Here is a 13,679-nt window from a genome sequence, read left to right as displayed (position 1 = left end):
ATATCTTTGGTGAGAGTTAGGCACACTTCTAATTTGAATAACTTTGCATTCACTAGAGAATATCAGTACAGGGGACTGACTTCTAATGCTGTTCAACTCAATGCAAGTCCATTCAGTCAACTACTCTTCTCCTTTGCAACTTTTCTTCGTTTATTGGGGTGCTCGATGTTTAAATAAAAGTAGGATTTGAGGTACCTGTGAAGTTAGTGAGTACTAGCAAAAATTGGATTAAGAGAATACAAATATCTAAGCAACCTGAACCCAGTAATAAACTGACACTACTGATACAAATATACAGAAATTAATGTTTGGTAACAATCTTCCAGAGGATACTTTTGCCTACAAAAATGAGTTTCGCAGTTGCTTCTCTTTTTTTACGGACCCAGCAATAAAGCAATTACAACTTTATCACAATTTTATAACCATACACCTAAAGACTATTTTGCTGCACTTCACTAAATCACGGTGTAATACCTCTCAGTTAAAGGGCTTCTTTCAATACTAATGACATTATAAATGAAAGAGAATCATAATTTCACCATAAATTATTCAAAGTACTAAATACAAATGGCCTCATTAACACTAGACTAGTACTGAGAATGAATAAAAGATTATACATGGAAAAACAAATATTCCACAGTTTCCCTAATCTCTAAAGTCTGACCTTAAAATCACAACTCTGCCACCACACCAGATACTGTGTTTTACCACAAGGCAGCTGAGAAAACATTATGCGCTTAAAAATCAAGGTCTTCCCCCACAAAATGTATAGTCTTGCCATAGCTGAATAAATGACAAGATCAGACACAAAATTCATACAACCTATTATCCTTAGTTTATGACACAAGATACTTGAAAACACTATCTAGATAAAAACACATATAGCATACTCTGCCTCCAGTACTGACTACAGGGTTGGATCCTGCATACAAGTACCAATTTTGTATCTGGAGTCTCCGTAACTATCAGACACACACTGAAGTGCTGGAGTTCCCTACCCATGCTAAAGCCTGGTCCTTCTTTATAGACCACTTCTACTGATGCTGTACAAACCAGAGACTGATGAACACACCTACCCCTTACACAGGCAAAGGTTGGCAGGTGGCAAGTTGAGAGTTGTGCAAGCTAAGAAATTCAGGAATCAATTCTGCAACATGAAGCGAGGGTAGAGAGGAATTTTAAGTGAGGTGAACATTATTTATGACAATGAATGATCAAATTAATAACGAACAGTATTACCATAAATGGAAAATTAATTGTAATTTGCTAATATTTCGGAGCTAATTTGTGTGCTGTTAATTTTCAAATACTTCCTCAGACTTGTTAGTCTAAAACTGTAACTACAAGTGACACGACAGAATACTATTGAGTTTCTGTAATGAGCTCTTATTATATATCCTAAAAATTTCTACTTTTTGTTGGATTTCTGCTTGCGGGCATAATATTACCATATTCCCCCAAAGCAAGTATGTTGAAGGCAACAATAGCATGCTTGGTTCTTATCACTTGCATTTTAAAGCTACTTATTTGTCATTAAGATGAAATTAATTTGTAATTACGGTTTATTTTTAGCAAAACTGCAAGAACATTTTTCACCAAAAGGACCACACAGATGTACAAATGAAACAACTAAACACACATCAAAGACACCTTCTAAAATAGTTAGCCAAGGTTCCCAGTGGAGCACAGAAAGGCCAAGGCATGGGTCAGGTGTTTGGAAAATGTAAAGGAAAAGATTATAACTCTAAGGAAAGGAAGCGCAAAATCAAATGTTTAAATAAAAACTTAAATTTTAAAATTAGCATGTTAGGGTGCCCTCATTTGTGTCCTTAGTTACAGTTACCTCAAGAAGGACCTGATTTTCAAAGAATTGTAAGATCACTTCCATTGTAAATCTGGTTCAGTCAGATGTCTCAGTCTGCCCCACCACCTTGCAAATCAGAGTATCCAAAACTCAAACAATTAAAATGGAAAAAAAAAAAACCTTGTTCAAAATATTCTGACACAATGATAAGTCAAAGAATGCATCAAATCCAGTGCATACAACCATTGTTTCTGCATGTTTCATTCCACATCCATCTAGTTCTAAAAATTGCTCTCCAAATTGTGCCATAAATACCAGAATAAGAATGATCCCTATTATGACATGTAGTCACCACCATAACACAATTAATGGTACCCCAATAGTCAGCCTAGAACGAACCCTGGCAATTAGCTGCACGGAACATCATGCAGGTTTCACATGAGATATCTGCTTTGACAAAGTTTGTTTCCAGATAGACCTGGAAACTAACCTTCCTCAATATTTTGTATAAATACCAGATTCCCGGTACTTTACCTCCACAGAAAGTCAGGATAAAGTGAACCTCATGAGATCAGTTACTGCGCAGTGTACACAGACTTTTTTTTTTTTTCCTACAAGAGCAAAGTACAGGCTTCCCTTCTCCAACTTGTGCTGACAGAGGGATATAAGAAAGATATTAAACGTAAACTTTTCCCCATGCCCACCCCATTCTGTTTTTCCCCCTTTCCCCCTCCCAACTTGAAACATTTTTACTTCTCTCTGCTAAGGGAGATGACCGTTAGGAACTTAGTATTCTTGCCACAGTGAGACTAAAATTCCTGGATTTATATACATACACACTCATTTATGTATATTTATTTATGTTTATATTTTTACATATGCCCATTGTAATGACTGTTCAGTGGAGAGACAATAAGAAACAATCAGTTTTGATAGGAGTAGGTTCTTGCTTATATGACTTTTTCTCTAGTGTTTCATTTTTTCTCCTCTCATATTCCCATCTACAAGCTGGGAACCGCAACCAGCCTATACTCAGAGGACTACATTAGACTAGACTGCTCTCTTCTCCTGTGTCATCCCACACAGAACACACAGCGCGGTGAAGTAGATGCAATGTGTAAAACATTGTCCATAGCTCACTTACATTAAGAGCCTAAACAGTAAGGTTTCCCCCTTGGATTCAGCTATTTCTGTTCTCAAACTATGGGGAAATACAATCTACAGCCCAATAAAATGGATATGCAGAGTGACTAGAAGGACCACAAGTCAGGGAGACAGATTAGTAAGAAAAAGTATGCAAATTCATCTGTTGTCCTAAAGGAAAAAAACAAGAGAGCTCCTTTCCACTCCCCGCTCTCATGTCCAGAAGCTCTTTGTAAGTATCAATTTTACTCATTTGAAAAATTCTCATGCTCTTCCAGTACAATCCATGTAAGAACTTAGTAATTTTTAAAGCCACAGGAAATTCTATAAACAAGTAACTTAGGAGGAATTTGAAGAGGTTGAAACTAGCCAAAGGCAGGTTTCCCCCTAACTTCCTAATACCCACTCATTATAATTAGTTTTACATGTAGCATCAAAATACAAAACCTGAAGGAGATCATCATAAATTAACTGCTATTTGACCAGTTCAGTACGTAATCACATTTCTACTACAAGCATGGAAGGAAGCAGAAGGGACTGACATTAGATGTTGGATGTACCCACAAGGTATCTCGCATTCAGATTTGAAGATTTGATCAGGCACTTCTGGAAATATGACAGCTGTCATGAGATTATTTGGTAGTTTCCCCCACTCCAGTGGCACTGAAGTTTATTCCAGAAGTGTTGCAGTGCAATCCTCGTCACACTTTACAAATACACCTATCCTTCTCTGTACTTGCAGAAATGGAAGAAAAACCGATTAAAGTGCTGATGGTACCAGCTATTTAATCTCTCAGCAGCTGTCATGCTCAGTGATGCAAAGCTTGGAGAATCAACCTACTGCCTCCAAGCAAGCATTACACACCGTGAACTCACATTTAAAAGCCCACACATTTAAAAGAACAGAGGTTTTAATATATTTTTTTTTTTAATGGGTAGCTTCAGCTCCCATAAGCTAAAAAGCTGGCTTTGCCTTTCATTAGAGCTAATCAGAATATAAATATTCCAATGCAAGCAGGTGTGTTTAAATTTGGCAACTGGCAGGCAGGGAGGGGAAGATTTCTCCCAATCCTTGAAAAAGACCAGATGGAAAGGAAACTCAGTAAAAAAAAAAGTTGATGTAACTCATTAGAATTTATACTTTTTCATTATTCACAAAGTACTCAACTTCATTGTGTCACACACCCCTAAGAATAACCAAGAGAGTGAGTTATAAAAGGAGAAATAGATGGCATCGCACCCTCAGAGAGCATTTCACTGGCCTAGACCCACCCTTGGGGCAAGTTGATACTGAAAAACAGGGGGTGGAGGAAGGGTTTGTTTTAATACAGCCTACATCTCAAGGAGAGTTCCCACAGCGCCACGGGAAGGCTTCATCTTAGCATCTTCTCTCTTAGCGGGTCGGATGAAGCCGGACCCGTGGCAGTTGCGCAGTCAAAGACAGTCCTGGTTCCACAGCCCTGCGGCGCAGGGACGCTTTCTGTGCTCTGCAGATCAGCTTCACCGAGCCTGAACATAAGGCAGCTCCTAACAAAATCATCATTACTTTCTTCCTCACTCCCAGAAGTCTGATTTCTATCCACATAGTAGTTTATGACCCAAAGATGACTTTAAATTCTATTTTTCAACCAAAAAAAACTAGGCCTCTAAAGAAACAGAGGGCAGAAAGTTTAAAACTAAACTTGATAATGAGCTATGAAAGTTACTATTGAAATGACTTTTTGTGGTATGAAAAGGAATTTTAAAGCAGTTTACTCTTTCACCCCATACATCTGTGTCCTTTCCCCCTTACTCAGGCCCATCCTCTTCCTTCAGTGTTTTGTAGACACTGAGAGGCTTTAAAGAATGCAACTGAGTGGGAATCACCACTCATGATCAACCCTTCTCAAGGAAAGTATTTCACGGTATCAAATCCTGAATTGTTGTTATGAACCAAAAAGAAAAATTGTCATCGTTTTTCTCCCTTCCCTCTACATTTCTGCTCTTGGTGAGCCTGGAGAAATACTAAGACAGTTCTCTGATCAAACATTAACTGGACAGTTAACAATCCCTAAAACAGAGGGCTTAATTTCATTAATGGAAAAAACTTCAGTCAAATCAGAAATAGTTGTAAACAACAGAATGGAAAGGAGTTTGAGAGTCCCATTCACAGGGGCTGCTCTGTCCCAGGAAACAAGGAAAGTCAGCTGTGGTGCAGTTCAGTATTGTTCTCTCTATTTTATCTTCAAAATACACCTTTGCAGCCATTCCTTAAAGGTTATTTTTGCATTTTTAATGTCTTTTGCATATAACGTTGTTACACAAAACATATCTCACATAGGTCTTAGTTTATTTCTTATGTACTTATTCACTTCTGATGAATTGAAATGGCATATGTTTTTCTTCAATTGTAGTAGTATTAAATTATCTTCTTTTCACAAGGGCAACTGGTCAGCCTGCATTTGTATTACTAGACTGCCTCGGCAGCATTGTACCTGTCGCTAAACATCTATGCTAAGGTGATAAGAAGATATTATGATATTGCAACACTTCATGACCACCTTCTACGATACGTTACTTCTCAGACATGCACATTCCTAAGAGAATGCATTTAAAAGCTGTTATTCATTGATCAAATGTTTCGTTTGTTTGTGAACACAAACTCTATTGATGAATTGACAACAGAGCACAATAATCTACTTACAGTTTTGTCTGAACACCAATTCAGTCAGTCTCCCAGCTACACAATATTAGGGAATTTGTGCACCAGGCAAGGGGGGGGGCGGGGCGGGAAGTACCATGTCTGCATCTGGCAAAGGCTCCTTTTTCATGCAGTCTTTAATTTTACTCCATTCAGTCCATCAGGTAGGGAGTTCTTGCTAGTTAACCACTTTTATTTATCTGCTTTTATCCAGTCTCATAAGGCAACACGCATCGTCAAAGCAAATTGTCCATCACAACTGAGATAAGACAGGGTATTAAGAAGAGTCTCCCATTCTGCTCACTGGACTTACGCACTCCTAAATTGATTAAATTTGTAACAAATATTTTCCTAGCATTGGATGAATTAAAGACAATGACAGATTTTTTAAAAGTTGCATACTGCCAGAGCAGCTGAATAACATTTTGTTTTGTGAAAATTGTAATTGTTTACACTGGAAGAAATTATAGGTAGATATATAAATAATAAAAATGTAACTCCTCATCACACATGTCATAATTTACTTAGTAAATTACTTGGGAAATGAATGGCACAGCAGATGAACAGTGTGTTTTATTCAACAGCAATACAAAGTCATTTTTTTTAAAGAAAGACAACATATGTTTCTACCCGTTACTGATATCATCAGTTCCAAATTACTGAATTATGACAACTTTAATGCACTGTGTGGCATGAACATAAAAATGTGGAAAATCCTGGGCTTCAACTTCTTCCTCAGGAAGAAATTACAGGACAAACTTTCTGATGACTGTGTAATTTTAGTTGACCTGTTCGTAAGTTTGCAAACGGGTATGAACAGTGATATTTGGTGTTTAATGGTGCATTAATGAAATTAATTCACACAATATTAATTTAATTAATGAGTATTTGTTCAAATGAGCTTCTTGTCATCTTTCCAAATTTTAATTTAGGACATTATTCTGCATATTGCCAGAAGAAGTATGCTTAGCGGTATAATCATCCTTCCCCAGCTAACCATGTCACCAAAAGATCACACCCTTGGATATGTCTCTTTTTTAAGACCATCATAAGTGACAAAAATCCTGTCCAGTCATGTTCTTAGCTTTCTTTTAAAAACATTTTAGATCCTGTTGCTCCAGGAACTAATCTGAATGAGCACGAAACCACACCTTTTTTATTTCTCTCTGCAAAAGCCATATTCCCCTGGCTCCTACAAGGAAGGAGGAGTGAGTCAGTATAATCCTAAAAATGGGAAGGGGGAAATAAAATAGCGTCGAGAGAAAGATTTCTCTCCTGAAGACCTGTCTTCCAATTTTTTATGTATATTTCGCATACCAGAAGAAAAAGCAACTTTCCTGCATAACACTCTCACAACAGCTTCCTGCCTGGGGTCGCATCCCTGTCACAGGCACGTCGCAAACCATCACTTCTCTACAGCAGGACAGAAGGTGAAGGGGCAAAGAGCATCACTGCACAGGATCTATCTGGGCTGCCAGGAATACTACCAGAAGCATAGCAACTTGCCTCATTAGCAATGAAACTAATGAAGTCTGACTTTTTACTGCTTTGTGGCCTGTCTTTATGCCTCCTTTCCCTACTATACCCCTGTTTCTCCATACCTCTGACATCCACTCCCCACACCTTTCATTCTTGACACCACCTTTTCCATAATACCTCCAGAAACCACATCTCCGTCTCCTCACAAATGTGACAGGAACCAGTCTGTGATTCAAATTGTTTGTGTGCAGATCAGCAAGAAGATGCGGTAACACTATCAGCGTTCTTAGGAAGATAAAAAAAAAATTATACCAATCCCGAAATGCAAGGTAAGTACCTGTACCTGTTACTTGTATGTAGGCAGAGGAAAACACGTGAAACTAACACACAGTTGATGTTACTAAATCTACTTTATGTTCCACACACGCCTCCTCTTTAGATAACAGCTTATTTAGATAACTACTGCTGACTGCAAATTGACAGGAAGCATTAAGATTTTACACAAGCATATATATTGGTTTTTACAAAACAATTGTCATGTCCTTGTGCAGTTACATTTCCCATACCACACCTTTTCTACCATTCCTTCTCCAGCCACTAAATGCATCTTCCCAGATGTCTTCTGGCATTTCAAACTGTCCACCAGGAGCCTCCTTCAGTAAATATAATTTCTTTTGCTTTCTTCCCTCCAACCCCCCCCCCCCAAAAAAAAAAATGTGTTTCACAAAATCAAATCACCTTGTGGCAGAGGGGCTACAGAGGACAGGAGAAGGTTACCAGTCAGAGATCTCTCAGCTGCTGAGGAGAGAGCGAAAAAGCCTTGCACAGTGGTAGGAAGAGGAGCTCTCAGCTTTAGACACCAAAACAAGAGGTTTAGAAGATTTCTTCTCTGTTAAGGATGAGCTAGAGATGAGGTAACGCAGTGAAACTTACTCTCCAGCACAATTAGCAGCTCTTCTGGCTACCCAGAATCTCCCAAGGAGACAACAAAAGCGGCCTCATCCTTCCCTTAAGTGTTGCTTTTGCTGCCTTTGGGCAGGAGAGGTAAGCACTGGATGAACACTAACGAATGCCTGTCTCAGCACATGGGTGAGATCATTTTACCTTTCCAGGAGATGCTGTCTCTCCCAGGACTGTAGCTGCCTAGCTTAATTCTGGCCAGCAAGGGGCAGGTGGGCTTCAGGCAACTCACAATTAAGTATTGCATCTGACCATAAAATGGCACATGCCTTGCTTCTGGTTCAGCACAAACCTTAGACAATAATGAATCAAAATAAACTTATTCCTCATTATCAAACTGGTTTTTAAATGGCATGATAAGACTTGCATATTGCTAACTTGCTCAAAGAACAATTTTGCTCAAAGAAGCTAACTATAAAAGGTTTTGCTGAACACACACGGTCACTTAGTCTTCACCGAGAAAAAGAAAAACGAGATTAAAAAGAACAGATTAATCCACAAGTAAAAATTATTAATAATTAGGAAATCAGAAGAAAAAAACACAAGGAAAAGTAGAAGACAGCTACCAGATCAAACAGAATGGTCTTTAAAAAAAACCAAAGAAAACCCAAACAAAAAACCTTTGGAGATGTAAAAAATAAAACCCAAGAACTATTATTTTAGGATACATTACTCCAAATATATATATTTTTTTTTAAAAGAAAAATAAAAAACCTCAGACCCAAGAGTGGTAGAACTACTGGTTTGAAAAGGCAAGCAAACTGGCATAGCAGTACAGAACCTGCTCTAGGTCACACCTACATTTGCAGTCACGACATGAGCACAACTCTTCAGGCTCACAGTACACTCGTCTTTACAAGCTTCATAAAATGTGAGCATCAGCTACCTATCAACAAAATTACTCTGAGCCGACACACCAGAATGCATTTCCTACTTCTGAAATTCAGCCAAAACACCAGATTACCCCAAACATGGCAAAACAGATAGGCTTTTCTGTTCTCAAGGGACAGAGCTGATCTTCGCTAACTGAGCCACTGAGGACTAACTGAAATGCATGGAGAAGACCTGCTTTTCCCATTGTCCTACTTACAGAAAAAGTCTTGGTGCAAATAATTACCGTTAATATGAATAAAAAGTATTATTTTTGTGTAAGGTCAGATCCAGTACCCATCTGTTCCCTAACTGAACGACAGAATAAGCTCTACTACAAGTGACCAGTTCATGAGACATCATTGCAGTTTCAAAGAAACAAAGGCCAATTCTGTTACTGAAAGCTTAGTTTGCCTTTCTGTTTAACAGGCAAGAGACATTATTGTTAGTTGTATGCAATCACATGTACCACAAATGTTCATACCACTGAAGTAACGCATGATTTGTCATGTGTTCATGACTGTTGTTGAAGTACGGGACAGTGACTGATTTGACATTAAATGGGACAGTGCATCTTACCTCAGTTAAAGACTATCTTCAGTCCTTAAACAATACATGATTGCTAATACACGCTGGGTTTTATTTGCGGGATGGGTATCCACTGCTTATCGCTCTTGGAAAGCTCCCACTGAAAGAGACACAGCTATCTTAGAGGAGAATACTGGCACACAACTGAAACTGGAAAGGTATCTTGGGATTAAATGCTCCAGGTATCTTGGGATTAAATGCTTCATCACAAATCACATGTCAGCTTTTTGTTTTTTAAAACCACGATACAAACTGAAGCTGGTATTTTCTCTGCTATGATAAACATCACAGAAGCATATTCATCCCCATTACTGAACAACAGAACCTATAAACTCCCACTGATTCCTTTATCCATTTCTAAAGTGTAATTTACAATCCTACACCACAGATAAGGGCACAGTGCTCACAAGATTAAAGTCAAGGTCACATATTGTACATTGGCTACTGCCTGTGAAACAGGGATCTGTTTCACAGACTCCACGTATATTTTTAGAAGGGGCTGCTTTAGCCATCAGCTAACAGCCCCTGAATTACAAAAGAGAAGATAAAGCTTGGCTTAAAGGGTAAAATTTAAGGCTTCTGTGCCAGCAGGACAGACCCCTGCTGATTCAAGGAAGCAGAGTAGTTCCTTTTATCCCTTCAGAAAAATCGAAGGGGAAACACCCAACACTCTCAGTACAACCCTAACTTTCCTTCTGATGGAGCCCAGAGCGAAAATCCCACAGATTTTGATAGGACCACAAGTAAAATCCTGGTTTTCTAATATGTCCAGCAGCCGGTGCTCCCTGCACACATCTGTTGTACCTTCTTGTCAAACAGGCACTCGTGCAACTCTTCACACTAGAGCTACAACAGAAGCACTAGCACCATACAGGCAAAGGTTTATGACACAGAAAAGGTTTCTGCCTTCCCTTCCCTTCATGGGTGACACCAAGTATCACCAATCAAGAAGAACTGAAAACATTGATATGCAATAATTATTACTATTACATGCTGAACATAAGAAGACAACACTTCCAAAATTGAGCATTAGGCTTATTTCATGGCTAGCCAGAGAGGGACTCCGAAAATTCTGTTCACATAAAAAGTTAGCAGCAAAATCTAGATTTTTACCTAACTTTAATGATGGAAAGATCTTTGAGGCATGACCCAAATAAACAGGCAGAGCAAGACATTACTGTTAACTAATCTCTAAAAATAGAGAGATAAAATATTCTAAATATTTTATATTTATAGATTCTAAAATATTCTCTTTTGCCTAGTGGAACTAGTTAAGATTGTTCTTTAGTAGAAGGGATTAAATTGCAGCACCTTTGCGCAGCAGGGAGACACCCAGTAGAGATCAACTGGTCATGAAGAGCTACAGGTTCCTTACTGAACTGGTGTTTGTACAATCAAGACTTACCCGTAAAGCTGACCCAAGGTCACCAGAGATGTAAAACTTCTGCCTCATCCCCCAACATGCATGTTTCAGCAGGTTACTGAAAATACTTAAGTAGGTAAATGCCTGAAGTACAAGCAACACGCTTATCATCCTGACTGCTCCACTGTCAGCCAGTTCCTGGACTCTGTCCTGGACCAGTCCAACTGGTCAGCTCTGAGACAAACAGGTGTATAAGGCAGAGGACACTTAGCCTTACACACTCAGCCTAGGAATGTGTCCCTGGACACCTTTCATTTGGCATTACTGGCATCACTAGAAGGCGCAAGTTCTTGACGACAGAGAAGTGTCTGTGATTTTAAGTGTCTGTTTTTAAGACAAGAATCCCAGACAGTACACCACGTGTATGTACAGCGATCAGTTAAGGATGCTGATCTTCCTCACAGAGGTGACAAGCTTTCAAGATAAACAGATGATAATTTATGAATCGAGTAACACGTTAAAATTCTGAAGGGCAGAAGGAATTTGCAACCTAGATCACCTTACCATAGACTATTATGTGATTTTAATTAGCTAATATTATGACAGATTCTGTTTCATACCATACATTTGGTTTTGTTTATCTTTTTCTGGGATTATTTTGAATTATCTGTGTGACCTGTGTTCCATTTGGGAACCCAGACTGGTCCACCACACACCATTCATTAGCAGATACACTTTAGTTCAAAACTGGGGAGACTCATGAGAAACGAGCCTGATTCTCAGGAGTTTTGAAAAGTCATCTGCTTAAATATCTAAACAATGTTTCAGTTACAAAACACCCACTTTTCAGAATCTTGGCCTGAATTTAGGACAAGCAGTGTCTTGCAAACTTTCATTGATGCAATTAATACAAGACTGTAAAATTAATTTACTGAGTCTTAGTTAAAGAAAAGTTCCTCAAACTACTGCTTGAAATTAAGTTTTTTTCCACATCCCTCTAGAGGCAAAGTGTAACTCCATTCTTTACTACAAACATCCATGTGTGAGAAGGCCCACTCCTGCATTTGATCACCAAAATTAAAAGAAATGACAAAAGGGAGAAGTAATACAAAATTCTTAACAGAAAGAGTTACCTAAATGTTCAGGACATCCAAACTGATGTTATTTACTCTGCTCTCTACCCTGTTTTTTCCCCTAAGTATTTTGAAGCGCTAACGTCACAGGCATTGATACCCCTTTAGGTAAAATAAATTACTGTGATATATCCATCACGGTTAGATTTGAAGTAATATGTGCAAGCAACATTTAATGCTGGGGGGGGAGACGTGGGGAATCCATATAATCTGCGAAAGCCGTTTACAAAGACCTGTCTAACCACACACCTTTACTTAGAGACGGGCTGTTTTACCTTTTCAGTTTGCCTTCACAAACACACGCCCCCACCCCCCCCCTTAATATCTGCTTTGCACCTTGTTGCTATACCTCAACCCTGTCACAGATCTCACGGCACCTCCGGGGCACCTGCGCTGACAGACGGGGAGAGGGAGGAAGAGAGAGAAAGAGAGAGGGAGGAAGAGGGAGGGAGGGGCCCCCAGGCCCCCCGCCGCGTCGCTGCGGCGGCTGCGGCGAGGCGAGGCCGCCGCCTTCTGTCAGTGCCCCCCCCGGACCCCTTCCCCCGCCGCTTCCCCGCACCAGGAACTTCCCGCCCGGGGAGGACGAGAGCCGGGACTGGCCCGGGCCTCCCCCGCCCTCGGCCCTCCCGCCCCGCCCCTGCCGCGGTACCTCGGAGTCGGGGGAACTCGCGCTCCCGGAGGCCGCCCAGGCCGCCGCCGTACCCGTACCCGGCGGGGCAGGCGGCCTGGAAGGCGCGGAAGGAGAGCAGCTCCCCCCGCGACTCCCCGGCCATGCCGCGGACTGCAGGCGGGAAGAGGGGAGAGAAAGACTGACAAAAACACCGGCGCGGCTCTCCGCGGGCAGCGCAGCCTCCCCGCCGGCCGCGCTACGGGCAGGCACTGCGCTGCCACCGGCCCGGCCCGGCCAGGCCGGCCCCGCCGCGCCTCGCTCCTCCCGCCTCCCGCCCCCGGGGGTGCCCGCGCCCCGCCCTGCCCGACCTGCCCCGCGAGCGGCGGTGGAGGCCGGGGCCGGCAGCCGCCCGGCTGCCGCTGAGCCAGCGACTGGGGCCGGCACAGGGCGGCGGCGGACGCGGTGTGCGCTGCCCGGGTAGGCCCTGGGCCGGGCCTGGCGCGGTTCCACCGGTCGGCCTGGTCGACCGAACGGGGCCCCCCCCGCACCGGCCTTGGCACCGCTCCAACCGGCGCCCACCGGGCAGCGGGGTCACCTCCTACCCACACTCGTCATCCGGGCTCGGGCAGAGCCCCAAGCCCACCGACCCACGGAGAACCTGTCCAGCGCGGAGTTGCCTGAAGCAGAAGGAGATCAGGTTTGGGTTCACGGTAACGAGATGCTGCTGCTTACATCCCCTCCTTTTGAGGCACACTCTTTAAAATAGCCATAGCTCACGGAAATCTCTTGTCCCCGAAATTTTTCAAATTCAGTGCTCAAGTTTTCCGCATCACCTGTAGACGATGCCTCTTCCCCTGCTGCTAATAGGTCGGGGAAGTCGCTTTCCCACACCTTGCATTCGGTGTATGATACTCCTGCACCACGCCTAACCAGCTCTGCTGGCCACGGATGCCCTCTGGCCAACATATAGGACCATGGCTGGCCAAGAGCCTAAGGAGTGGTATGGGCTGGTCATCAGGTGTCGAGAGAATGGCAGCCGTTCATGTAAA

General features: G+C 41.7%; 1 protein-coding gene across 1 annotated transcript in view; it reads right to left on the bottom strand.

Annotated features, from left to right (window-relative positions):
* MOCOS (molybdenum cofactor sulfurase) overlaps positions 1 to 13,101 on the bottom strand; it is a 232,172-nt gene extending 219,071 nt beyond the window's left edge. The window contains exon 1 of the mRNA XM_082015564.1: positions 12,670 to 13,101. Coding sequence (XP_081871690.1) covers positions 12,670 to 12,793 — 124 coding nt within the window. The 5' untranslated portion in view covers positions 12,794 to 13,101. The remainder of the gene's footprint in view (positions 1 to 12,669) is intronic.
* Positions 13,102 to 13,679: the final 578 nt, after the last annotated feature.

Source organism: Phaethon aethereus, assembly GCF_964289735.1.
Source record: "Phaethon aethereus genome assembly, chromosome: 2".
NCBI lineage: Eukaryota > Metazoa > Chordata > Aves > Phaethontiformes > Phaethontidae > Phaethon > Phaethon aethereus.
Note: the sequence above shows the minus strand (reverse complement) of the source record. Positions and strands in the feature narration are given on the sequence as shown.